Source organism: Leptopilina boulardi, unplaced genomic scaffold (assembly GCF_019393585.1).
Source record: "Leptopilina boulardi isolate dan_hultmark-lab unplaced genomic scaffold, ZJU_Lbou_2.1 LbouV2_210, whole genome shotgun sequence".
Lineage (NCBI taxonomy): Eukaryota > Metazoa > Arthropoda > Insecta > Hymenoptera > Figitidae > Leptopilina > Leptopilina boulardi.
In genome coordinates this window covers 1,359,935-1,386,476 of record NW_026137764.1, presented here as the reverse complement: position 1 = coordinate 1,386,476, position 26,542 = coordinate 1,359,935, and the positions used below count along the sequence as shown (strand labels likewise).

The window sequence follows — 26,542 nt, the reverse complement described above, 5'->3', positions numbered from 1 at the left end:
GGAAGATGATATTTGTAATTCAAGAATACAAAGTTTTCTATTCAGAATTTATTTTGTATTCTATATTACAGAAATTGTGACAACTGATACAGTGATACTTTCATGAAATTGAAATTTTTCCCTTATGTTGATTGAAAAATGAGAAATATATATGTGATTAAAAAAAAGCCTTGAGCGAGAAATCGAAGCGCAAATTAAAAAAAAATCATAGCAAAATGAATGTTATTGAAAAAAAAAAAAAAAAAAATTTATATATTTACCTTTGTGATGAAGTTGTTGTGTACCGCTTGTGAATTCGTGTTTCTGTCTCCACTGTGACTGAGCAACAGCACGCCTGGAGGCAACAGGGGTGGTCGTTGATGCAGTCGTTGACCTCCCGGGTAAAGTTGTTGACGAAAGCAAGTTCCTCGAGACTACAAGTTCTACCTGAGGTTCCTGCCTTGACGCGGCTATAATATCGTAAACCTCCTGAAAACTCTTGCCCTGGAGGCACCTTCCATTCCACTCGATTACTTCGTCACCTAAAAACAGGGCACCCAATCAGCGATCGACGGACTTGTCGCAATTCTCAGGTCCCAAACGAGTCTTTTGCGTTTTTTTTTTCTCTCTCTCTCTCTATCTGTTTCTCTCGTCAAATCCTTTATTTTCTTTGGGGAGGGGTAATTTTTATGTTTCATTTTTTGTCCTTAAATTAGATTGTATTGTTGATTATTATTATTATTATAGTTATAATATATATAGGTTTGAAAATATTTGTGGAAAACTCGTCATTTGAACCTGCTGAGAATTTTTTAGCGTTGATGATCTCTCTCTTTCTTCTTACCAGGTCTAAGTTGGCCCTCGACGTCGGCAGTGCTTCCTTTCTTCACTTTTTCAATCAAGGCGCCCATAGATCCATCTTCCAAGAGTTTTCCTCCTACCACTTTAAGACCCAATATACTACTACTACTACTCCCGGCACCTGACGACTTCAGTAGAATCATGTGACCGATCATCTTTTGGCCATCAGAGCTTACTTGCCACGATAGAGAGTGCTATATTGAATTGGGAACACAGTCATTTCACAAGTGTTTAAATAAGTCGGAATATTTTTATATTTTATTATTGTCTTGTTCGAATCAAGAAATTTTATCATTATAATTATTGTCCTATATTATCAAGATATATTTATATATAATTATCGAAATCAAAAATAATTTACATGAATCGAATTCAATAAGAAGAATTTAAATATTTCACGGTGCGCCTGAAATGGATATTTAAATCAAAAATTCCTTGCACTCTAAAATTACTTGTCGATTTTGTATCTTTGAAGTTCCCAGAGTATTTTTAAACAAAAAAGAAAATAATCGACCGAGCCCTTTTCGAGAAAAATAAATTTTTATATTTTTTTGATTGATAACACAGTCCCAAAAAAATAAAAGTATCATGTGCGGATGACTCGAGTAACCTACCCCCATGTCTTTTGGTGCGCTCACAGAAAATTATAAGGTATTAAAATAAGATGCAACGCTTATTATTTTAATCCAATTTTGCTTATTTTAATATCAAAATGGATTAAAATAGTGACCGTTGCAGCCTATTTTAATGCCTTTTAATTTTCTGTGCTGAAACACGAATCTTGGGTCATATTTGCTCCATCACGTCAGGATTTTTTTCTAACCTCAAAAAATATGTCTGATTTCAAATTTTTTAAAAATTGGTTGGATTCACTTAAAACTCGTTCCTTGTGGGTTTTTGGGATCACTAATTACGCATATGAAGTCAAATTTTAAAAATTCGTCAGCCATATTTGATCTGCCATTTTGAATTTTTTAAATTTGATTTCATATTTGTAATCAGCAACCCCTAAGAAACGAGTTTTAAGTGAATCGAACCAATTTTTAAAAAATTTGTATGTTACATGAAATCTACTATGACATATTTTTGAGGTTAGAAAAAAATCCTGACGTGATGGAGCAAATACTTTTATTTTTATGGGGCTGTGTTATTAATGAGAAAATATAAAAATTTATTTTTCTCAAAAAGGGCTCAGGCGATTATTTTCTTTTTTGTTTAAAATTACTTTGGAAACCTTAAAAATTCAAAATCTACAAGAAATTTTAGAGTGCAAGCAATTATCATTTAAATCCATTTCAGGCGCATCGTGATTTATAATTAAAAAAATAAGAATATATTATTAATCACTCCAAGTCATGTCAGAAAAAAAAAAAATTAAAATTAAAAACAAATTCTTTTAAACCCTCTTCAGAACCATCTTCCATCTTCAGAAAACTGAAATTTATTTTAAATTTTATCATAAACATTTCCAATTCTTTATATAAATAAAATGTTTAAAAAGTTATACATCTGATAAAATGTTAACACTACATAAAAACAATTAAAAATATAAATAAAGTAAAATGTAATTAAAAATTAGAATTACCAAAAAATAAATGTCAAAAACACTTATATCATATCATTGCCAAATGTCGACTAACAAATTAATACAAATTTAATAACATCGATATATTTTAATATATATAAGGCAAAATTTCTGTAGTGAACCAATTCAAAGAAAAATTTTCTTAGATCGAGCTGCAATTTGCATAATATTTTGTACTATATGGGTGAGTATTTTACCAATAAAATTCAAAAATATTTTTGATTTTCAAAAACAAGGGTAAATTTTGAATTTAAAATTTTTTTTTCTTGCATCATTCGAAAGAGCAGGAAAAACCTTTCCCAAACATTCATCAGGTCAAAATTTTTTTCATCTTTTAATACAATAGTTATGATTTTTCAAAAAACCCACTGTTCAAATTTTGCTAGTGGATCACTTCAGAAATTTTGCCTCATAATATTATACATAACATATTGTGAATCTAAATATTTATTGTTATTATTATTGACTTACACTATAAATAAAAGGTTTGAGTTACCAACAAAATATTTTTGTTAACATATGTGCAACCAAAATCTTGTTTTGTAGTAACAAAATTTTGGTCGTTCCAATTAAATTTTAGTTGGCGCAACAATACTTTTGTTAAGGTCATGTGATTTCACATATATAGATATATATAAATATATATATATATATATATGTAACAAAAAAATGGTTTTTAACGCAATCAAAAATTCAATAAAAATTGTTTATAATTTTTTAACAACATGTATGACGCTTAACGATGCAAGGGACCTTAGTTGTAAAAAATTTTAGGTTATGTTTGTGACTTTTAGAGTGAAAATACATAAAGAGCATCAACTTTTAATACAAACCAGTAATGTTTAAGTTTTCATTAAATCCAAAATATTCAATAAAAACTGATTTTTACTTTACATAATTAAAAATTAATGTTTAATCAAGATATAACTATCACTAAACATAACTTAAAATTTTTGCAGCAAGGTCCCTTTCATCATGAAGTATAATTGTATAGAAATTGCTACTTATTTCTAAACTGAAAGAAAAAAGTCAAAATATTAAAAAAAAATCATTATTTAAAAAAAGATTTTAACGCAACATAATTTTTTCTGAATAGGGTATAACTAAATCTTCTAAAGTTGTTTGAAATTAATTTTTAGTTCTGTTTGCGTTAAATATTAAAATCACATGACTTTAAGACAGCAAAATTCCTTTATTTTTATTATTTGGTCGTGTTAACTAAAGTTTGATTGATTTAAAAATATATTATAACCAGAATTTTTTCAATACATTTTTTTAAAATTCTTATAACTGTAACATAAATTTATAGATCTTAAGGGGAGGCACCACCCCCATTTTTGACCCACTTAAATTTAAATTATTAAACGAGGTTATATTTTTTTCTTGTATCATTTGGGACCTAAAAACATATTAGATGCTCAATGGAAAAAAAATTTTAATTTTTGACCATTTTTGAATGGTTCTTAAGAAGCATTAAAAAAAAGCGTGGAAAAAAATTGTCGACAAAAAATAGTCAAAATTGTGAAAGAAGATAGATTATATATTTAAAATATTAATTTTTTTACGACTTTAATTTCTAAAAGAGAAAAAATTAACATTTAATGTTTTAAAAAACCTGTATGTTTTATAGAACCCAAATGATGGAACAAAAAATATATAACCTCATTTAATAATTTAAATTTAAATGGGTCAAAATTAGGGGTGGTGACTCCCCTTAATTTTTATACAGGGATTTTGAAAGTAATGTTCATGTACTTTTCAGTGACAAAAAATTCATTTCGAAAAAAAAATTTAATTCTCTTTTTTTCAATATTGACCCAATTTAATTTTTTTCATTTGAAAGCTCTTTTTACCATGTTTTTTTTTTAAATACATTTTCTCGAAAACCATTGTTGTTCCACTGTTTATCTTTATATATATATATATATATATATTATATTTTATTTGGATAAAATCTCTAAACTAAAAATAAAACTTATTCATTTTGAAAAAAGAGGGTTTAAATATTTATATTTGTGAATAGTTTATATGGCATTGAAAAGTACATTTTTTTATTTGAAAAAAATATCTAAACTAAAAAATAAGACTTATTCATTTTGAAAAAAAGAGGGCTTAAATATTTTTATTTGTAAATAGTTTATTTGACATTGAAAAGTACATGAAATGTGCTTTATAAAAGTCTCTATAGAAAAATGAATAAAACCTTTTAAAATTTTGTCATAGTAAATTTTTAATCCCCATTACTTTGAATAAATTTTTTTTTTAATAAGCTGAAGAAATAAAAAATGTTTGTTTTTTCGAATTATATATATTTTTTTATTTCTTTATTAAATTATTAAAATTTTAATTAATCTCTATTATTATTTCTTGATATCGAACAAGTTCTATTTATTGATAATATAAACGAATACTTTACGAAATTTTTAAAAAGTTTAAATAACTTTAGAAACTTTATATATAAGTTCTAAAAACTTAGTAATTTTCGAACAAGTTGGAAACAATATTTTAAAAGTGAGTTTTTAAACATTTTTTTATTAATATTAGGTTTTTAATAATTTATAAAAAAAAAACAAAAGAATTTCAAATATTAAAAAGACGACAAAAAATTCGAACAAAATTTTATCTTTTGTTAATATATATATACGAAAATTATTATTATCCGCTATTCATTCGGAATCAATATTTCCAATATCTAAAAGTATATTTCGTAAAATATCCTATATATAAAATTTAACAAAAAGTCATCCAAAAATAATAATAAAGGTCCTGTCCATTTCGAGATCACCTGTTTTATTTTGCAAAAGATATACCTATACATATAGAAAACAGATGAAGATTCTTGAAATGAACAGGTGCAACAGTTGAAGTATAAAGTAAATGCTCCAGTTATCTTCGCTTCAGTAATCGTCACACCTAAGTAATTTAAAAATTTGAAGCAATTTATTATTATTATTATTATTATTATTATTATTATTATTATTATTATTATTTGTATAAAAATAATTATTTATAATTGTAAAAATATTATCTTCATTAAATTTAAAAATATTTTTTGTAATTTTTAACCAAACTGACGGTAACTAATGCAGTGATGAGACCCGGGGCATTTACGTTACATACATACATATATATAAAACAAATAGAGATCACTTTTTAAAGCTTTCTATATACATACATACATAATATTACAACTAAACTAAAAAGAAAAAAAAATTAATATGCTATATATATACACTGAAAGATCTTTTGCGGAGCATGCAAAAAGCATGTAGAATTTATAAATGAAGAAAAATAAATTAAAACATGCTAATATTATACATGCAATATAGAAGGCAACTTTCCAGCATTCAGTCTGTAATAAAAACAATTGAGTGTCATGCAAGATAAATTTGTTTTTGTTTAGTCACTGGTGTAGCTTAAAATTAAATTGTATTATTATATTGTATTATAATTACTATTTGACTAAAAATAAATAAAAACGGAATTATTAATTAATATATTGAAATTTGCTAAATATTATCTAATATTAAAATTAAATTAAATTTTCATTCAATTAAATTTTTTTAATTTCTTGTAACAAAATTCTATAACTATATTTTTGTCATATAGTTCGAATTTGATATAATGAAGCGCTAAATCACAGAATTCTATCATTTCATTTGGATAATTTAAAAAAAAAACAATTTAAAATTAAAGCCAATATTAATAATTCGTATTATAGTGAAACGCATTATTAATTTTTTTTTGCTTTGTTTTGTTCTTTTGATCGAAAAAAAATTATTTTCAATGTCATCCAAATGAAAAGTATAAGTACGTCATTCGGTGCAATTAAATTACTATTTTTTCTTACTACCAAGCTTATAGAATTTTTTTTTCTTGTTTTCTTTTCCTTTTTTTATTCAAGTATTTAGGATTTAGATATTTATGTATATACATGAACAGTTATTGTTTGATTTAATACCGCATATATATGAAAAAGAACATAATTCCATAAAGGGTTATATTTTCCCTTTCAGTTGAATCAAAATAGTTAAAAGAAAACTTCATTTATATCGTTAGACTTTATATGAAAAGAGATTTGTCGATTTTTTTCTAAAGAATAATGATTCTTGAAATAATCCTACTAAATCCTCAAAGCAATAATTTTTTTTTTTTTGCTTGCAAAATGAAATATTATTTTTTATAATTTTTAAAAAGAGTACTTGTTATTTTTCGAGAATATAAAAAAATTACTTTTAAATTTTTATAAATATACGCACAATATTTTTGGTAGATTCAATTGCAATATTAAATCATGATGATTGTAGAAAATAAAGAAGACGCGAAACGAAAGAAATTTTTATAGAAATAAGAGATAAATAAATCGAAAAATGATTGTACAATGCATATACATGAATCTCTTATTATAATATGGTATATATAAAAAAGAAAATATTTTTCTTTCGTTTTCAAAAAATTGTTCACTTTTCAGTTGAACAATGAAGAAAGTTTTATATAAGGCTATTATGTCACAATAACTTTTTAAATTAAAGGAAAAAAAAACAGGCAATTTATGTGCTCCGAATCTTAAAAAGGATCTACGCTCGAATATGCGTTATAAGTTTTGGCCCCTGGTGTTAAAATTTTGAAATTGTTCAATATCAAAAACAAGTTGATTTTTATCTTTGGAATTTAATATTGAAAATTTTAACACCAGGGGCCAAAACTGATGACGTAAATTCATGCGTAGGCCCTTTGAAGATCCGGAGCTTATAAAAATGAGTATGTATGCTAGAAATACGAATGCAATGTATCATAATAGCCTATTTTATAAATGTTTCTCATTTTTGATTTTTTTTTACTCCTGAGAAGTGATTAAAATGACCATTTTGGTGTACTTATATATATATATATATAGATGTAAATGTGGATGAGGGAGAGAAAACAAATTTTTCGTGACATGACAGAAGACCTTCCTTTGACAAGAAGTTAGCAATTAAGAGAACCTTGCATTCACTCAAAAGTAAGCACTTAAGTCAGAATTGCAAGCCCGTACACTTGACAAATGCTTGGGTAAGGAAATTTTATACGAACAATTATAAATTTTAATTGTTATCAAATCTTGTGTCGCGCTAATTATTATATATTCCTTACTCAAATATTCGTTGAAATTTATTCGATCATTATTATAATATCCTAACAGCTACTTGAGCAAGTATATATAACAGGATTGCCAGAATTTTAATTCATTCAAAAGTTTCGGTTTTTTTTTTTATATCTGAAAATTTATTCCTTTGCACACTGAGAAAAAAGGTTTGAGTTGTCAACAAATCATTTTGGTTAATAATATTTCTGCAACTAATTTTCTTGTTGCGTCAACAAAATTTTGGTTATCTCAATAAAACTTTTTTTAACTTTCGATTAAGACAACAAAATTCCATTAGTTTTTCTATATATTTGGTTTGTATTAACCAAATTTTAACTGTGTGAAGTCTGATTAGGAGAACCAAAATTTTGTTGACGCAATAATAATTTTTTATTGCATGTATTAAACAAAATGTTTTGTTATCAACTCAAACCTTTTTTTTCTCAATTTATATAGAGAAAACAAGTTTACATTAAATCAAGAAAAACATTTATTACGTTTAATCCTAGAAATTGAGATTAAGCAACATTTGTAAAGGAAGTAAAGATGAGAATAGATACACATAAGGAAACAAACAAGATGAAAAAGGATTTTAGAAAGCATATTTTGAAAATCGTAAAAAATTTCTGGCAATCGTGTTGGGACAGTACATATGGTTCTATATATATATTTAACTACGAACGATTCACAAGACAGAATGTTAGAGTCATATAAAGAATCAAAAAAGTTACCCTCTATAAAATTGAATGATTCTTTTTTCTTTGTCTCAAATATTGTACATATATTTACATATATATATTCGATTTTGGAAGTTGGATATGAGGGTAAAGTTTTTGAACAGAAATCATGTGTTTCATGAGGTGCGATCGGCCTGTACCTTGGGCAAGTCGCCCCTGTTGCTGTCTTCACTGCTTGTAAAGGTGCTGGATGTATCTATTCCAGAATCTTTGGTTGCACTATCTTGACTACCTTGCCGATCGACTTCCCATGACCATTCTTCCTGAGAGTCACCAACATTGGTCCCTCCATGAAATCTTACTGTTTTTTTCCCCCTCCTCTCAGTGAACCTGCCAATGTGCCATATACGCGCACACACATACATATCACACTTTTTAGAATGTATCCCAATATTAATATATATGTATATATGAATTTTACGATTACTTTATGCCAATATATACCGACACTGATATACGAAACTACATTGAAAAATGTTTCTTTTAACTTCAGATTCACGTGAACTTAATGCGAAATTCAATATTATTGAATGTTGTTTCATGACGATCTGATCTGACGTCCAAAAAGATTGCAACATAATTTTGTTTAAAAAAAATAATAATAATAATAATAATTTTTGTGCCAAATGTTAATTAGGAAACGTATTTAAGAAAAATATTTATTTTAAAACTCAAAAATGTCACTTACAATTTTAAAATTAACAATTGTGCAAAACCAGAACAATAACTCTTGAGGCATTCTATCTCAAACCGTTCCACCTTCAAGAGACAATCGCTATAGCTGAGCGTTTTTAAGTTGATTTAAACAATGCAAAAAATAATTTCTTCACCAAGAAATATTCAAAAATTATTATTTTTCAAATACAAATTTTGTGCTGAATGTAAATTTTAAAATATTCAAAAATTAAGATTTTCTTTTTTTGACCACCTTGTATGTTTTAGGACCCAAATGATGGAATAAAAAAATATAACATCGTGTCATAATTAAAATTTGAAAGAGTCAAAATAAAGGCGGTGCCTCCGCTTAAAAAATTATTATTTTTCAAAAACAAATATTTCTTTTTGTGCTGGGTTAAATAACTTGTTTTAAAAATTGAATTATTTTGAAATTTTTCTGAATTTTCGTAAATTTTTATAACTGCTTCTTTTTGTGCTGGACAAGAACAATTTTAGCACAAAATTTGTTTTTTTAAAATAATAATTATTAATTATTTCTGGCTTAAAAAATTATCTAGCGAAATTCAAGTTTGAATTATTTTTTTCATTCAATCTGAATTAATCACAATCGACTGGGCCGATTCGTTCTTTAAATTAATTAGTAACCGTTTTCAATAATTTTTAATAAAAAATTAATAACTGACAGTTGAAAATTACTAATTTATTTATTAAAGTTTACTTATTGAAATAGTAGACTTACATTAGCAATTTTAGTCATTTTTTACTAATTTTAAAAATTAGTCAATTGGCTAACTTGAATTAGTAAAAAGGGACTAATTCAAATTTAGAGTGTAAAGTACATATAAGTGGCATTTTTTAATTTTAAAATGTTTTTTTTTTAATTCTAGTCCGAATTATAATTTTTTCGACAAAAATTTTTTCAGCACAAATTAGCACAAAAATTCTATTTTGTAAAAACAAAATGGCGTTACTATTAACTTCTTGGACATTCTGATTAAACATTCAAATTATTGAATTTAATTCCGTCAAGTTTTTCATATTTTAACCCGGCGAGACTAAGGTTCAATTTTGTAACACCGTGACTAAGGTAGGGTAAATTTTACCCTATAATGATTTTCTGTTTCTATATTTAAGAAAAGCTTAAAATCATGGAAATTTTTTAACAAATTTATTTTATATTGTCTAGTAATGTAATTTATTAGTGTCACAACAAAATTTGCATTTATATAAAAATCGCAGTAAAATTCAGCATTCCTAGTTCAAACTATCGAGGAATAAAAGTTTCATAGGGTAAAATTTACCCTACCTTAGTCACGGCGGGTTAAAATTATTTTTGCTAAGTAAATGAAGGGTAGAATGACAAAAGGGGTCAAGCGCCAATTTATCGAAAATGAGGTTTTTGCATAAAAAAATCAAGAAAATTCATTTACACATTTCTGTAGAAGGATTTCCTTTTTTATTGCGTATTTAAATCAGTTTTTAATAAAAATTAAATTAATAAAATAGCCTCAAATTTACTTTATTGCAACCTGATTGAAAAACAAAAGAAAGTGGTGAGTCAATAATATTATCAAAATAAAAAAAAATATTATTTTTTTAGGTTTTATTTTAATATTTTATTTTAATTTTATTTTAATAATATTTTAATTAATAAAATTAATAATAATAATAATGTATTTTCAATTTTAAACCATTTTAAAATCATTTTGTTATTAATTTTTAAATATTTTTATGGTTATACTAAGTGAACAATTGAATTTAAAGATGAAAGTATTGCTCAATTCCAAAGCAAGCAATTAATTCGTAATTTTCTTGAAAACAAACAATTTTTTAAAGGAATTTTTTTTTCTATTCATTTCGTTGATTCCATAGAAAGAAACTAATTTTCCAGTTTTTCTTTAAACTGTATATTTTTTTTATAATTAATGCTTAAAGAAAATGTGCGCAGTTGATATAACCTCAAGGAACCACAGTTTTTTTTAATTTTATCGTTAATATGTAGGTTTATTTCAACAAATTGTTGTTTATTTATATTAAAACATACTAATATATCGAAACGGTTTTCTCAGTTTTTTTTTAAATGACCTGCAAAATTTTTAAAAATGTTTTTTTTACTTCCTGTAAAAACAGTGAATTGGCGCTTGACCCCTTTTGTCATTCTACCCTTCAAATATATTCAATATTGTTGTAACAAAAAAATAATTTTCCGAGATATATATATATATATATATATATATATATATATATATATATAGTCGCACAAATATTTTTTTGTTGGGACAATACAATATATAATTATTTTGTCAAAAATAAACTTAAAAGCTATTTTCTTGAAATAATTAATATTAATTTATTAAATATTTATTAAAGCGTAGATGACAACGCACCTCCTACTATCGGCGCACCACTCGTCGCTTCTTCTGAAGCTTCTTCTTACGAAGGTGTTTTCTTCTTTTCGCGGTTCTCGCGGTGGATGATGACCATTATATTCAATGGTCATTGGACCTGTGCTATGATGTCCATTGTGTGAAGCAGTTCTAAACGATCCACTGGTCATCGTTGTTGGACTTCCGGTCAGATCATAGTATTCCTTTCCTATAGTAGATTCAAATTTTTTTTCTATTTCTTTGTTTTTCTTTCTCCTCTCTTTTTACTTTACGAAAAAATGTTTTTACCAAAATGGAAACATTGCACAGAAAAAATTCTCAACTCAAAATGAGTTGAATCGACTAATTTTTGTTCAACTTCAGTATGATTATTTCAAAAAATGATACTTATTTTATCAACTCCTTAAATTTAAATCAGTGAGATTTCACTGATGAAATATCTGTAAACTGAATTATTTCACTAACATTTTCACTGAAATTCAGTCGAATTATTACTGATTTAAATAGTCAAATCTACATTATCATTAATCGTTAAAACAGATTTGATTATTTGAATCTGTAAATAATTCTACTAATTTTTATTGAAATACAATTGAATTTCAGTGGAAATGTTACTAAAATGATTTAGTTGCTAAAATCCAGCTATTACATCAGTGAAATCTCACTGATTCAAATTTAGAGAGAACAATAAAATTTCAAAATTATTTAATTTGAAAATAAAATGTTTTCTCTATTTCCAAAAAATGATAATTGATTGAATTAAAAAATATGAATTATAGTATATATATATATATATATATATAAATGAGGACATGTTCCAATTTTACTGCAATAATAGTATCATTAATGTGTTCGAATTTATTCTATAAGGCGGATATCACGTATCATATGGGTCATAAATTACACGGTAAATAGGAGTCTATTATTTGTTATACGTGATGTACATTTAACAAAACTTAAACACCACCCGGCTTGTGTTTTAGCTTTGTCAACATTTCTGATATGTTACATAGTAATGCTCGTGTTTATAACTTCAAAAGCCCCATAATGTATATAATGCAGTAATTATCTATCATATATATATATATATATATATATTATATCTCACATTGAATCAATAAACTATAAAATAGAGCTGTGCAAGTTTTTAAAATTCGAACCGCTCCATAAGAATTAACATGGGCTCGAATCGAATATTCGATCCGAGCCCATACAAAATTCGAACTTTTGCACAGCTCTACTATAAATATTAAAATTTAATGACATATTTAGTCAACAATTAATTCAAATTTAATATTCAATAAAAATTGTGTCAGTCCTTGTGATATATAAATTTTGATATTTAATATCTATAATAATCAAAATCATTAATTATAAAGAAAAAGTCATTTTATTCATCTATATTATATTGAAAAATCGAGGCAATGTTTCCTTTTTAGCAAAAAAAAAATAAATAAATAATTTTTAGAAATTGTGCACAGTTTATATTATTATTATTATCCATTAAAAGAGGATAAAATAAAATAAGTGCATTTTGAAGCATTCGTCACGTTTTGTCGGCAAATTTATATACAGGTAGAGCACGTTTTGCTCACTGAATTATAGATTATATAAGCTTTGTTAACAATACATAATGATGGTATTCATTATTATTTAATGGTAAATTAACAAATGACTTAAAATTACGTGAAATTTGCTCTATAGAGATTGCTTGTCATTATAGAACTATATATATATATGAAAATGGTATTAGTATTAGAATGGGACGATAACACCTCTCAGTAAACACATTTTCCAGACTTAAGCTAGTACCATATAAACCTTAATCAAAGTTAATTCTACCAGTGCTGGAACATAGATTGTATACATACAAAATTAGGAATAAACTAAGATAATTAACTTAATTATTATTTTCAATTTTATCAATAAACTAAAAAATGATGATTGGCAACTATAAAAAGAAAATTGTCTTTTATTCATTATGTTTATTATCTTTTGAATACTTTCCAATATATGAAGAAATTCCTTTTGTTTTCCCCTGAGACTTCAAACCTCATATTTTCTTATTCTGTAATTGCATTTTTGAAAAAATCAATTTTTCATATAATGTATATGTGTATAAATGTGCGAGAGTATGCATTTTTGTGTGTGTATATATATATATATAATTAGCAAAAAAAAAACGATAATAAAATATTAAAAGAAACACTATCAAAATTTTTATATATATAATAAAATATATTATGCCGTGTTTTCTAAAAACTTAGGTAACTGCAGAATGAAAGATTTCGAGAAAAACGCGAAAAACTGTTTAAACTTCATTGATATGTACCGCAAAGCCTAATTAAAATTTTTAAATGCCGTTTTGTTCCTTCGACTCGTCTAAATTTATTCTTTTTAATTATGTAAAAATAAATGTTGTATTTGTTTAAACATTCAATAAATTATTAAAAATGTAGTTACCGGTATGCTGATTCGAGGGTCGTCGCACGAGAAACTTAGGTAACTGGTAGTTACTTGGTCCCTCGTGCTACGAGTGCCCGTATTAGGCCTTTCGTCGCACAGAAAACTTAGGTAACTACAGGGAATATATAAGAATTTTCATCTTTCTTGGCAAAAAATAGTTAAAATATATTAAATAATAAACTATAATTATTTAATAAGCTGGGAAAGTTGTCACTATAATTATTGTTTTTTTACAAATATTTAATTTTATGGTTAAATTTATTTTAATTATACAATATTAGAATCAAATATTGTATTAACTCAGAATATATTAAATAATAATATAAAAATAAATAAAAAAAAATAATAAATAATAAAGTGTAATTATTTAATAAGATGCGAAAGTTATCATTATAATTAATTATTGTTTTTTACAAATATTAAACTATATGATTGAATTTATTTTAATTATACAATATTAAAGTCAAATTATTGTAGGTAATGTAGTTCGCTGCTTTATTAACGTTTATTGAAATAATTAAAAACAATTTTAATTTTTTTAATAAATGAACTAAATTAATTATATATTAATCATGAAATAAACATATTGCTGCACGGAAAAAAAGAAAAAGTAACTTTTACTACTTTAAAAGTAAAATTGGACCTGTCCGAAGTTTCTGCGCATCTCTGGCAACTTTTACTCCAAAAATAGTAAAATTTACTTCAGAAATAGTAAAAATTACTACGGAAACAGTAAAATTTACTACAGAAATAGTCAATTTTACTATTTTTCGAGTAAAAGTTGCCAGAGATGCGCAGAAACTTCGGACAGGTCTAATTTTACTTTTAAAGTAGTAAAAGTTACTTTATTCGTTTTTCCATTTTTCTCCGTGTGAACTTCATTTTCTTTATTTATTAATGCTTTTATGTTATTTATTAAAATTAATACTTAATTTTTCAATAATTGATAAATTATTATTTAGGTATAATTATATATATATATATTATATATATAGTATTGGAGTTTTTTATTTTATTATTTATTGTTATTATAAATTATTAATTGCAGAAAAAACATTGTAATTTTAAAAAAATGTATAAGATTTTGCAGTTACTTGGTCCTTCAAATTACGATCCTCCTTTTTCGAGGCCTCGTCGCGTGGAAAACTTAGGTAACTACAGTGCTCTGATAGCACTCTGTAGTTACCTAAGTTTTCCATGCGACGAGAGCTCGAAAAATAAGGTCCGTGTTTTGAGAAACTAAGGCACTGTGCAGTTACCTAAGTTCTTCAAATCACGATCTACAAAATACGTCACAACACCCTATGACACCCCAGTTTTTATAGCAGTTACCTAAGTTTCTCAAATTATCACTCATCAATTTTTGCAGTTACCAGTATTTTCAATTATTTATTCAAAAATTATTATTAATAATATTAACAATTTTTTAAAATAATTTGCATTAACAGGTGTATCTTTTTTCCACGATTCCAACAATATAAAAAACTCATTTTTCGATTTTTTTGCAGTTACCTAAGTTTTTAGAAAACACGGCAGAATATAATAGACGTAGTGTCATTTTTTACATGAAACAAAAATCCAAAACTTGTTAAAAACATTTTGTTATAAATACTTTTGTATTTAAATATTCTAAAAAAAATTAAAGTCTTATTTATTTAATTATTAATTTTAATTAACTATAATTTGAAAAAAAAAATGTTAAATTTGAAGAAGAGATCAATTTTTTCCATATTTATTTTTGTTAATTTTTGTAATATTTTAATAAAATATGCTTATTACATTAAAATTAAATGTATTTTATAGGTATTAATAGGAATTTTTTTCATTTTGTGATATATAAAATTTAAAAAAAAAAAACAGTTATTATATCGAGGAAAAGCAATCAGAATAATGCAACATCAAATCCAATCCTAATAATATGACATTGATAAAAGTGTAAATGAATATAAATATTATTGCACGCTCAAAATATAAGTGCAAGAATTTTTTTTTTGTGTTAAAAAATTTTATTACACTGAGAGCCAAAGAAAAATAAAACACCGTCAAAAAATTATATATATATATATATAGAATAAAATTTTAATGGATTTTTAATTAATATTCTTTAAAGCAAAAAGATCCTGATAAAAACAAAAACATTTATAGAAAATTTATTTTGTGTCAAATGAGAAAAATTGTGCATTTTTTATAAGTAAAACACATGTGAAACATAATTAATTTTTCAAGAAGAGATTGAACTTAAAAAGAAAATTTTTATTTTCAATTTAATTTTTAATTAAATTAAAAAATAAAACGTAAATATTATTTACGTTTTATTTGAAATTTTAAAATATATTTAAAAGTTTGATTATAGTAATTTTTTGGAATTTTCACAAAGATACTTTAATATATTCTTCAAGTAAAGTTTAACTCTCTTCAAGAAATATCCCCACAAGTTTCGTCGCAACCAGTGTGGACGTGAAAACATTTCTTACAGCTGTCGGTCAGTTGCGCGACTCTCGATACACATCTTTTGCCTCAACTTTAGCGTTCGATTATATTGGAAACTCCCCTCTCTCTCTCTTTCTCTCTCTTTTTCTGATTATTGGATTCAAAAGAAAAAAGAAAGAAAAAAAATTGGTTACACCCAAGAAAACCAAGACAAAGAAGAAAATGGAATCGTAAAGTTTTTCATTTAAGTGGACAAAAATTTTGATTTAAACGCGTAGCACGTGGCACTATGTGATTGCCAAGTTGCGAAATAGGGAAGTGGACAAAAAAAAACCACATATGACGCGCAAAAATTTCAAGCTTCAATTACGAAATATAAAAACGATCACATGGACAGTAGAGAAAAAATTCACATTTAGCGCAGCTGAGCAAAAAAAAAAAATTTTTTTCCCTTCTTTTCTTTACGCAATTATTTCAATATGTGTGCGTGTATCAAACACGGAAACTGATCGACAGAAATGTATATATATATATAAAAAAAATACACACACATGCATACGCTCACGCAAATCTGGACATATATACAAAAATATTGTAATGTATATAATATAGCAAAATTTATATATAATATGAGCTCCTTCGAGAGCAGAAGACGCTGGAATTTGACAAAAATTACTTCAAAAAACATCTTGATCCTCTCGTTAGACATGGCACGTCGAGTCATTTTCTCTCCAGTCTTATCTCTTGGATCGTCCCCTAAAATTTGTTGAATTTTATAGCTAAAAATTCAATAATTTAATGAAAGAAATGTTTAATGAATATATTTAAAAAAAAAAATGGGATTTTATTTCTGAAAATGAAAAAAAAATGTATATTCTATCTTATTCTCCGCAGGCGTTGTCTAATAGAAAAAAAAATTATTTCTTTTTTTTTTAATTAGTTGACTTGACTTTCTCCAATAAATTGTTTAATAAAATCAGTCTCAAAAAAATGTGTAGGTAATGATTGATCATATGAAAACAAATTGTTATTACTAAAAAAAAAAAATATAAAAAATTCATAATTCAAGTAGGTAATAATTAATACGTTATTTGACCTACTATACTATCAAATATAATTTTTTTCTTCAATCAAATAAACTCACAATTAAAATCACAGAAATAAGAAAATTTTTGCAGTTTCTTGAAATATACCTATATAATAAAAAAGGGATGCAAGAATAGTAAATAACATTTATAGAACACTAACATTCATTCTAATATGTAAAATAACATTATTTTCCGTTAATTACTATAATAATATCTGAAGAAAATTCAATGACATAAAATGAGATGCATGATTAATCTCTAAAAAATAATTAGTTTGAATTTTCACTCGAACTAATAAAGCCTCGAACTTCATAAAGGCACTGTTTAATCGAATTTTATAATATTTAAAGTAAAATTTATGTTGAAGCGAACTTTTCATGTCGAATAATATTTATTTAACGAAACTCTTATTTAACATAATTTCTATTTAAGCCAACACTTTTATATAGCATATTTTCTAGTTCACCAAATTTTCAGTAGTTGGCCAAAATTTAGCAGAATTTATCATTATTTGACAGAATGAATGAACATTGTGAAAATAGAGATTTACAATAGAATTCGAAAAAATCAATTGAACAAAAATTCTGTCTGTTAAATATAAATTCTGTTAATTTATAATATAAATTATTTTTTATATAATTTCATATATAAAAATTCAATAAACTAGAAAATATGCTATATATAAAAAATTCGGTTAAGTATAGATATTCTGTCACACTGAAAAAAAATTTGTTTCAAATAATCGGTTACTTGACTATTATCAAATAAATATTTACTTGAACCAAATATTTTTTATTTGAATTAAATATACTGTAAAACGGTGTTATTTCGCTCATTGCGGGTAAATTCGCTCACCCACTTTTATGCTTTATTTCCGCTTTAAAATAAAGTTTCATACCTTTATTACCAGGTAAACAAGTTGTAAATTCAGATGTTCATTACATGAACATTTTGCTTCCTCGTGGAGAAAGCAAAATTTTATTGCCAAAATATGTGAATTTTTGATTTTTTATTAACTTTCATTAATTCTTTAAATTTACCTCAAATATATACTTTATATATATCGATCGATTCGTCTTGACGCAAGGAATACGATTTTATTATATATAACCTTAAATTTTCCTATTTAAAAATTTTTTCGATTAAAAAAAAATTTTTGGAAAAAAGACGATAAATTTTTTTTTTTGGGTATTTTTCAAAATCCTTTGGTCAGATTTGAGATATTAATATGATAAATGAGCCTACCAAATTTTATCTAAATCCATTAAAACCTGTTAAAGTTATCTTCTAAACAAAAAAGGGATCCACACACACCTACATACATCCGGACAATTGATCAGGATCTCATATAACATGTTTCTATAAAGAAAAAAATTTGTTTCCGCCACTTTGAAAAGTTTTATAAACGAAGGGACTACAAAGCTTCCTCCACGAGGAAGCAAAATGTTAAATTTGTTAATAGAAATACTAATTTTTAGTTTAAATCAAATTTAAAGCAAAAAAAAAAAAAAATGGGTGAGCGAGTTTACCCGCACTGAGCGAAATAACCCCGTTTTACGGTAAATTGTATTTGGACCAATCAATTTTGTATTTTAAAACAAATATGCACCATATTTAATAATTGACTCAAATAATAATTGATTGATACAAATAAATATTTATTTGATAATAGTCAAGTAACCAATTATTTCAATCGAATAATTTAATTTTTTTCAGTGCACATACAAAATATTGTGGTAAATAAAAATTTGTTTAAATTAGAAATTCAACCTTATAAAATTTTATCAAGTAAAAATTCAAACTAATAAGTTTTTACTGAATATATTCATGCATCTCGATGAAGTCTTCCCAAAAAATAAAGAATATAGCAACGGAAAAGAAAATGTATTTGATGTTAAAAGGGTGGCTTTTAAAAAAGATATTATAAATGTTTCATAGAAAAAAAAAAAAAAATGATAACATTAAATTGAACGAAACACAATATTGTGACTGATTTTCTTTGTGTTGAACCCATGTTTATATGGGTAGGTATATGCACGATAAACAGAAGTGCTAATTAATTTTCCTGTTTTGTTCCTTGGATTCCATACAAAATAACACAAGTCTGAAGCTTCTGTAAATTCTATCATTAAATTTTCACAAATCCTATTCAAAAAGGTTTCTAATGTGACCCATAAATGTATATACGTTAAAAATATTTAACAACTAGTCAAATAAGATAAAATATAATTGTGACGCCGCACGAGAAAAGGGACCTATCCCTGAAATAACATTAGGCTCAGTTTTCCGTGCACTATACACGGAAAACTAAGCCTAATGTTATTTCGGGGATAGGTCCCTTTTCTCGTGCGGCGTCACATATATGTAATTTCATATATAAGAATTATGTTTTCCAATTTGAAAAATATATAATAAGTAAATAATATAAAAACCGTGACTTGTCACTTTTTTTAATGCAGCCATTTTTAATATATTTTCCTCTTTGATTTGTTGAAAACTTTTTTACTGCATATTTTTATATTTTTATAAAATTTGTTAATATCTTGACAACTTACCTCCATTTTCTACAAACTAATTCTATTCTAATTTGTGATGATATTGTGCATTTTTCTACAAATGGGAGCAACAACGCCTTTCGACTGTCGTTGATTATTTTCACATATATATTTAGAAATTTCATAAAAGAAAATTATATTGGATAAAATTACACTCATTACCTCCCAATATAAATAAATCAATGTCTATATATAAAGAATAAATAGAAAAGTATATATAAATCTTTTTGTTTATATATCTTAAGCCTAAAAATTTCTCGCTGTTTTGTTGATATGTATTTATAATAATAATAATGCAACCGATTCCTTCTTAACAGTTGTTTTTACACATAAATAAAAAAAAGTCAATATTATTTTGACACAACATTTTTTGTAACTAATAATTGTTATTTTTATATGGTAATAATGTTGTTTTCTATTAGGATTAAAATTCAAAATGTTATTTTATACAACTAAAAAATAACAAGTTAATTTATTTTTAAAGTTAAAAATATAACAATAGTACAAAATAACATTTTGTAACATTTTTGTTGTACAATATAACAAATTGTTTGCCAAAATAATACAGTAAAAACACTATATTATAATAGTTTATTATTTTTTAATTTTCGAATCTTAAATTTTCAAAACAAGAAGAAAAATTGTAGAAAAATATTCAGGGTAAAATATTTTATAAAATATGTTGAGAATTTAACAAATGATGCGAAAAAAAGTAAAAAAAAAATTTAGGTATAAAAAACGTCTATATATATATATATATATATGGGATCTAAATTCCTAATCGCCTTTATTAGCATTTTGATGAAAGAACTGCGATTTCTTGATTACTGTGGTATCACGATCACAGTCTTACTGCATACACGCATACCTCTATATATTGCATGCAGAATGCACCACCGATTATGCGCATTTACACGTTGCATTATAAGAACAAAGGTTTATGACTCGAAAAAAATTCTTTTTTTTTTCAACATTCTTTCGCGTACAATAGTCAAGATTTTTCTATAAAAGAAATTATTCCATTTTTCTTTAAATACATATATCATCAGTATGGTCCAAAAATGCATTGAAAAGAGTTTTTTTTTTTTTTTTTTTATGGAAAAAAGCAAGAAATAACGCTCTGGGATTTGTTCCAATTGTGAAATAGAAAAAAAATAGAGAAGAGTTTGCTTTTCAAAAAATCGAAATGATTCTCCAAGGTTTTAAAAAAGTTTACATTATAAACTATTGGAATTTATATAGAAGACTCTCTGACGAGTAATTTGACCTATATAACTTTAAATTTTGACCCCACTCTAACCCCCTACAGCACTATTTGAAAGTTACACATCTGTTCAATTTATACAACTTCAAGTGTTTTTTTTTTATTATTTTTTTTTAAATTATTATTATTATTAAAAATAGGTGGAATAAAATGATCTTATTAATAGATGGGATAATAATGTTTTTAATAGGACGATAATAAAAACACTTAATAAAAAATTTTAAAAAATGGAGTAATATTTTGGAGGGGTAATTTGTCACTCTAATAACATGCGGTAATATGTCATTTTCAAGGGGTAATATTTATTAAATCAATGTGTTATTTTGATAAAGATGGGGCAATATGTCATGTAGATTCTATAAATATTAGAAAAATATTCTTTAAATCACAACTTTCGTTTTTTTTGTTTAATCCAAAACTAAATTCTCTTTTTTACTTTATCGTTTCGCATTTAACTCCCGAAACTAAACTTTCACAATGGTTACAATTAATAAAATTTATTCAATGAATATTATTTAAATTTATTGATAGTTATTATATTGACATATATGCTTAATCTAATTAGCTCTAATTATACTTGATATATGGGTGATTCTACAAACGAAGGACGAAAATGAAGAAAATATGGACACAACATTTTTTTCTCATTTAAGGTCTGAAAAGTACTTTAACATCAAATTAATGACACTAAAAAAGATATCTGAAAGTGGCCAGACAAAATATTAAAAATTACAAAAGTTATGGTTGTTTATAAACAATTTATCCAGGTAATTAATATCGTGTATAGAAAATTCACATTAACACAAAAAATAATGGATGGATTTATACAAAATTTATTACTCGGGTACTGAAAAAAAAATTCTGGTTAGGCTATGTTTAACATTACTTTCTAGTTATGTTAACCAGAATTCTAGTTGAATTAACTAGAATTCTCGTTAAAATAACCAGAATTCTGGTTAACCTAACCAGAATCAAAATGTTAAATATACCCTAACTAGAATTCTGGTTATTCTAACTAGAATTTTTTTTCAGTGGGGGTTTTCGGGGTCGCTGATTACGAATCCGAGGTCAAGTTTTTCAAAATTCAAAATGGCGGATTCAACATGGCGGACAAATATTTAAAATCACTGGAAACTACTTACTTCAGACGAATATATTAAGTTTTTTCAAAAGTCGTCCGACATATTGGATCCGCCATTTTGAATTTTGAAAAACTGACGTCGGATTCGTAATCAGCGACCCCGATAACCCCCAAGTAAAGAATTTTACAAGGATCAATAAAAGATATCGGTTGAATTAGTAATTTGTTCATATAATTTGTTTATAACAAATTACGTGTGTTCTACTAGAACATAATTTTACAAATCACAAATCTGTAGGAGTACTTTAAGTGGCTAATAATAAAAAATATTTCGATTTTGTTGTGATATTTATACGATTCACAGGAAAAAAGTACTTTTTATTTGTTTATTTATAATAATATATTTATATACCTATACAAAATGAAAATTAAAGATTGGGGTTTAGCAATATCTTAAAAATTTAGTGAGGATTATTTTGAGTCAAGAAAATCGAAAAATGTTAAAAAATTATTAGTTTTACGCTGTTTTTAGTGGTTAATGTATATCCTGTCTCAAAATTGCCAGACGAATGAGAACCAGACAAATGAGAATTTGGCAGTTTTTTTTTTTTTTTCAAAAAAAGGTAGAAACAACATTAAATAAAAAAATAAGCAATTCTATCCGATAGAGAATTCAAATTTGCAATACATATGAATTTTCCGCTAAACACTTGAAAAATAATATTTTTTCACAATATGAACTGTCAATTATAAGTACACTGCGTTACATGCCAGAAGAATGAGTATTTAGCACTTTGATGTGTATTTTTTGCAAGAAATATATTTTTTTTTTCATCGGCTGCTTTTTAGTGCCACAATAGAAACCATTTAGATTTACAATTTTCATAAACAAAAAATTTTTTTTTTCAAAATTAATATACAGAATAAGCTTGACCGCTCATAATTCCCTCGTTTGTAGAATCACCCATATGTATACAGGAAACATTACTAATTTTGTTTCGTACTCATATACGCATCACAATTTTGATATCATTATTAACGAAACTAAATTAAATTAGAAATTCTGCTTTCCCGTCAGTCAAGTTTGTTAAACGTCGCTTCTGAGATTTCCATGTACTAAGTTTAAATGCAATCTGTAATTGAAGCTGCAAGAAGCTTAATTAACAGAATTCTGATATCCTCAAGTGGAAATATTAAATTTGAATATTTAATTAAGCTATTCACTTTATTATTAAATTAAATATACAAAAAAAAATAATTATTGTATAATAAATTCCTGTTGAAAAAAAAATGATAAGATTCTTCAGTTGATAATATGAAATCTCTCTGTAACTCATTGTAATTTACTTTTTAAATAATTCTTTGGCTTGAGATTGCATGTTTGACAAAGTTTTAAAACTTAGTGTTATATGAAATCTGTATCCTAATGCTAGCTAACAGTATCAGAAATAATTTATTCGTAAGTGAGTTTACAGTTTTAGTGAATTTTCCATGCGAGTGACAGAGGGTTTCAAGTCAATTAAAGTTATGAATAAATTTACAAAATCTATCATTGTTTTAATATGTCAAATCGCATTTACATTTTCTTGAATGGACAAAAAAAAAAGAAAGAAATTAAAAAACTGCACCTGTAACAGATGTTTTTTTTCAGAAAAACGACTTCTCTGAGGAAAGTTCGATCAAATGATGGATATTTAACGTTTTAAAATTTCTAGCTAATGAAAATTCGGGTAAGTAAAACTTCGGTCAAATAAAGTATCCATGAAATAGAAATTTTCTGTCTTAAAAATTTAGCTAAGTAGAATTTATATTAAATGACAATTCTATTAAATAAAAATTAGATTGTATAGAAATTTTTTGAATAATACTTTTGTTAAATAAGAATTTTGTCATATAGAAATTCTTTTAATAAAAATACTTTTATGTAAATATTCGGAAAAATATAAATTCGACAAAAAAACAATTTTGATAAATAAAAATTCTTTTTTATGAAATTTCTTCTAGATATAAATTTTGTTAAATGGAAATTGTATTGTATAAAAATTCGATATATTAGAAAATCTGCTTTATCACAGTTGAGTTAAATAGAAATTCTACAAAATCAGAATTTTGTTTAATAAAAATTTTTCGATATTAAAATTATATCATTATAAAATCTACTTGTTTAAAATTCTATACTGAATGTAAATTCAATAATATTTAATTCGATACCACAAAAATTTCGGCAAGTCTAATGAAGGGAATATTCATGCGTCTCTAGTCAAGTATATGTAATCGATTATTTGAATCAAATAAATTTTTTTTTTCAGTGTAATAATATCTTATATATCTATATTTTAAAAATGTGTTAAATTTAAAGATACGAAATCACATCGTAAACATTCTATTTTTGATTAATAATTTTTTTTTTATATTATTTTAATTTAATTTTTTTATCCATACTGTTTGATAAATATATATTTTTTCATTAATTAAATTTCCAAATAATTAAACTTGTGTTGCAAACTTGTGTATATATTTCATTTTTGAAAATACAATTAATCTAAAAACGCTACATAAAAATGTCATTTCTTTTTTTTTTATGGGGAATTTTAATCATCGGTAGATGAAAAAAAAAGAGAAAAAAATGATGTTGAATAGAAAGAAAAAAAAAGAAATGAAAAATTAGTATCAGAAATCGAATGTTTTTGGGGGAAAAATCTAAGAAGGGAATGTTTGAATTCGCCCACGTGTTGGCTAAGTGACGTAACTGGGGGGGAAACGCGTGGGTAGCGCGCGTAGTTATACATATAGAAAACTGAGAGAGAATGATGATGAGAAGGGTAAGGAGAGATGAAATGGAGCCAGGGATCAATGCAACGACAGAACCGGGAGATAGAGATAGTAGAACCAGAGAAATCCCTCAAGATGCTACACACGATTCCTTGAAATATAAGATCAATGCTAACGCGGTTCGATATTAAACTATGTTGGAAACAATTTATCGTTGTCCAATTATTTTTTTAAATTTCATCTCTAATATAAAAGAAAAGAAGAAAAAAAAATTATATCCTTCGAATATATACATACATATTTTTTTCTCTGATGATGATCGATATAAACTGCAAATTCTCATATATGCAGTGGAAATTGAAAGACGTCAGTTATTGGAAAAGAGGTCATGAGACAGAAATTCTCACTGACCTTATCTACTCGTCTAATATCTGTCATCGCACAGGAATATATATATATATATATTTTTTTTTCAGGACAAAAGGGAAAACCTATGGTTATTTCTGTCCCTTTGCACTTTATATACTCGATGCGCACCTGGTTCAATCGTTTTATCATGGTTCGTTAAATCGTGTGCCTAATCAACTATATGAACGTCACACACATCCTCCCTCAATTTTCCCTTTCTTTATCAATAGCGGCAACAAACTCAATTAATCGCAATGCGTATATAAAACCATTTACAAGACTTTCAAATTTTTCTGAAAAAAAAAAAATAATAATTCGCTTTTTTGAAATATTTGCTATTCTCATATCTAATTACATTTACAAATTTAATCTCAAAAATAAAATATTGCACTTATATTCACTTTTAAATACAATATACAAAATTTATATAAATCGATATATTTTATGTGAAAAACAAACAGAGAGAGTAAATCGGTTGCATATTTTTCGGAAAAATTGTTAATATTTTGTTTTTTTGTTTTCTAAATTCTGCATTTGTTTCTTTTTTTTAGTTTGCATTTTTAATGAATCCCAGTGTAATGCAGATTAAACTAATTATATAAATTTCTTAAAAATAGTTTAGTTTTTGCTGCCACAAAGAATTTCTAAAGCATCCTACGTTATTAAATACCAATAAAGGGTCGAATATCAATTTCAAATGTGTATATATAAATATCCCACAGAAAATAGAAATATATTTTTATAAAATGAATCTTTTAATTTCAAGGTGTCTTCTATTATAATTTTCTTTCTATTTGCAAGAACTTATCAATTTTGACTTATCTCAACGTTGATAAATTTTTTATAGCATAAAAAAAATTATTAATTGAAACTATTTTCCGCAATATTGTATAAAAATAAAATTATATAAAAAGTTTAACTTTAACATCAACTTTTTTCGAGTCTTCTATTTTTAAATTTATTAAAGTACTACGTAACCATATATTTCAAAATAGAAATGTTGGCACTGCGGTCTAATTATGTTTTTCTTTTTCGTAATTTGATTACTTTTGTAACATTATTATTTAGGTATCTATGTACTCAAAGGGCACAGCCCGTTTACAATTTCTAAATAAATATAATTAAT

At 25.3% G+C, this 26,542-nt stretch overlaps 1 protein-coding gene and 1 long non-coding RNA gene across 12 annotated transcripts in view; one reads left to right on the top strand and one right to left on the bottom strand.

Annotated features, from left to right (window-relative positions):
- Nucleotides 1–26,542, bottom strand: part of LOC127278648 (regulating synaptic membrane exocytosis protein 2) — a 133,437-nt gene that overhangs the window by 46,063 nt on the left and 60,832 nt on the right. For 9 of the 11 annotated variants that reach the window (XR_007842524.1, XR_007842522.1, XR_007842521.1 and 6 more), the window contains 4 exons: nucleotides 11,353–11,560; nucleotides 8,428–8,617; nucleotides 824–1,034; nucleotides 261–521 (listed from right to left, as the gene is read on the bottom strand). The exons of 1 other annotated variant lie outside the window; for it this stretch is intronic. Coding sequence is in view for 1 of the 10 variants with exons in the window: in XM_051300448.1 (XP_051156405.1) it covers nucleotides 261–521; nucleotides 824–1,034; nucleotides 8,428–8,617; nucleotides 11,353–11,560 (870 nt within the window). In the remaining 9 variants the exon portion in view is untranslated. Of the gene's footprint in view, nucleotides 1–260; nucleotides 522–823; nucleotides 1,035–8,427; nucleotides 8,618–11,352; nucleotides 11,561–16,924; nucleotides 17,005–26,542 lie in introns of all 11 variants that reach the window. One more of the 11 variants, XR_007842527.1, reaches the window with a different exon arrangement.
- LOC127278663 (uncharacterized) overlaps nucleotides 1–26,542 on the top strand; it is a 47,481-nt gene that overhangs the window by 19,569 nt on the left and 1,370 nt on the right. The window contains exons 2-3 of the long non-coding RNA XR_007842529.1: nucleotides 7,323–7,427; nucleotides 11,336–11,538. This is a non-coding gene — a long non-coding RNA (uncharacterized LOC127278663). The remainder of the gene's footprint in view (nucleotides 1–7,322; nucleotides 7,428–11,335; nucleotides 11,539–26,542) is intronic.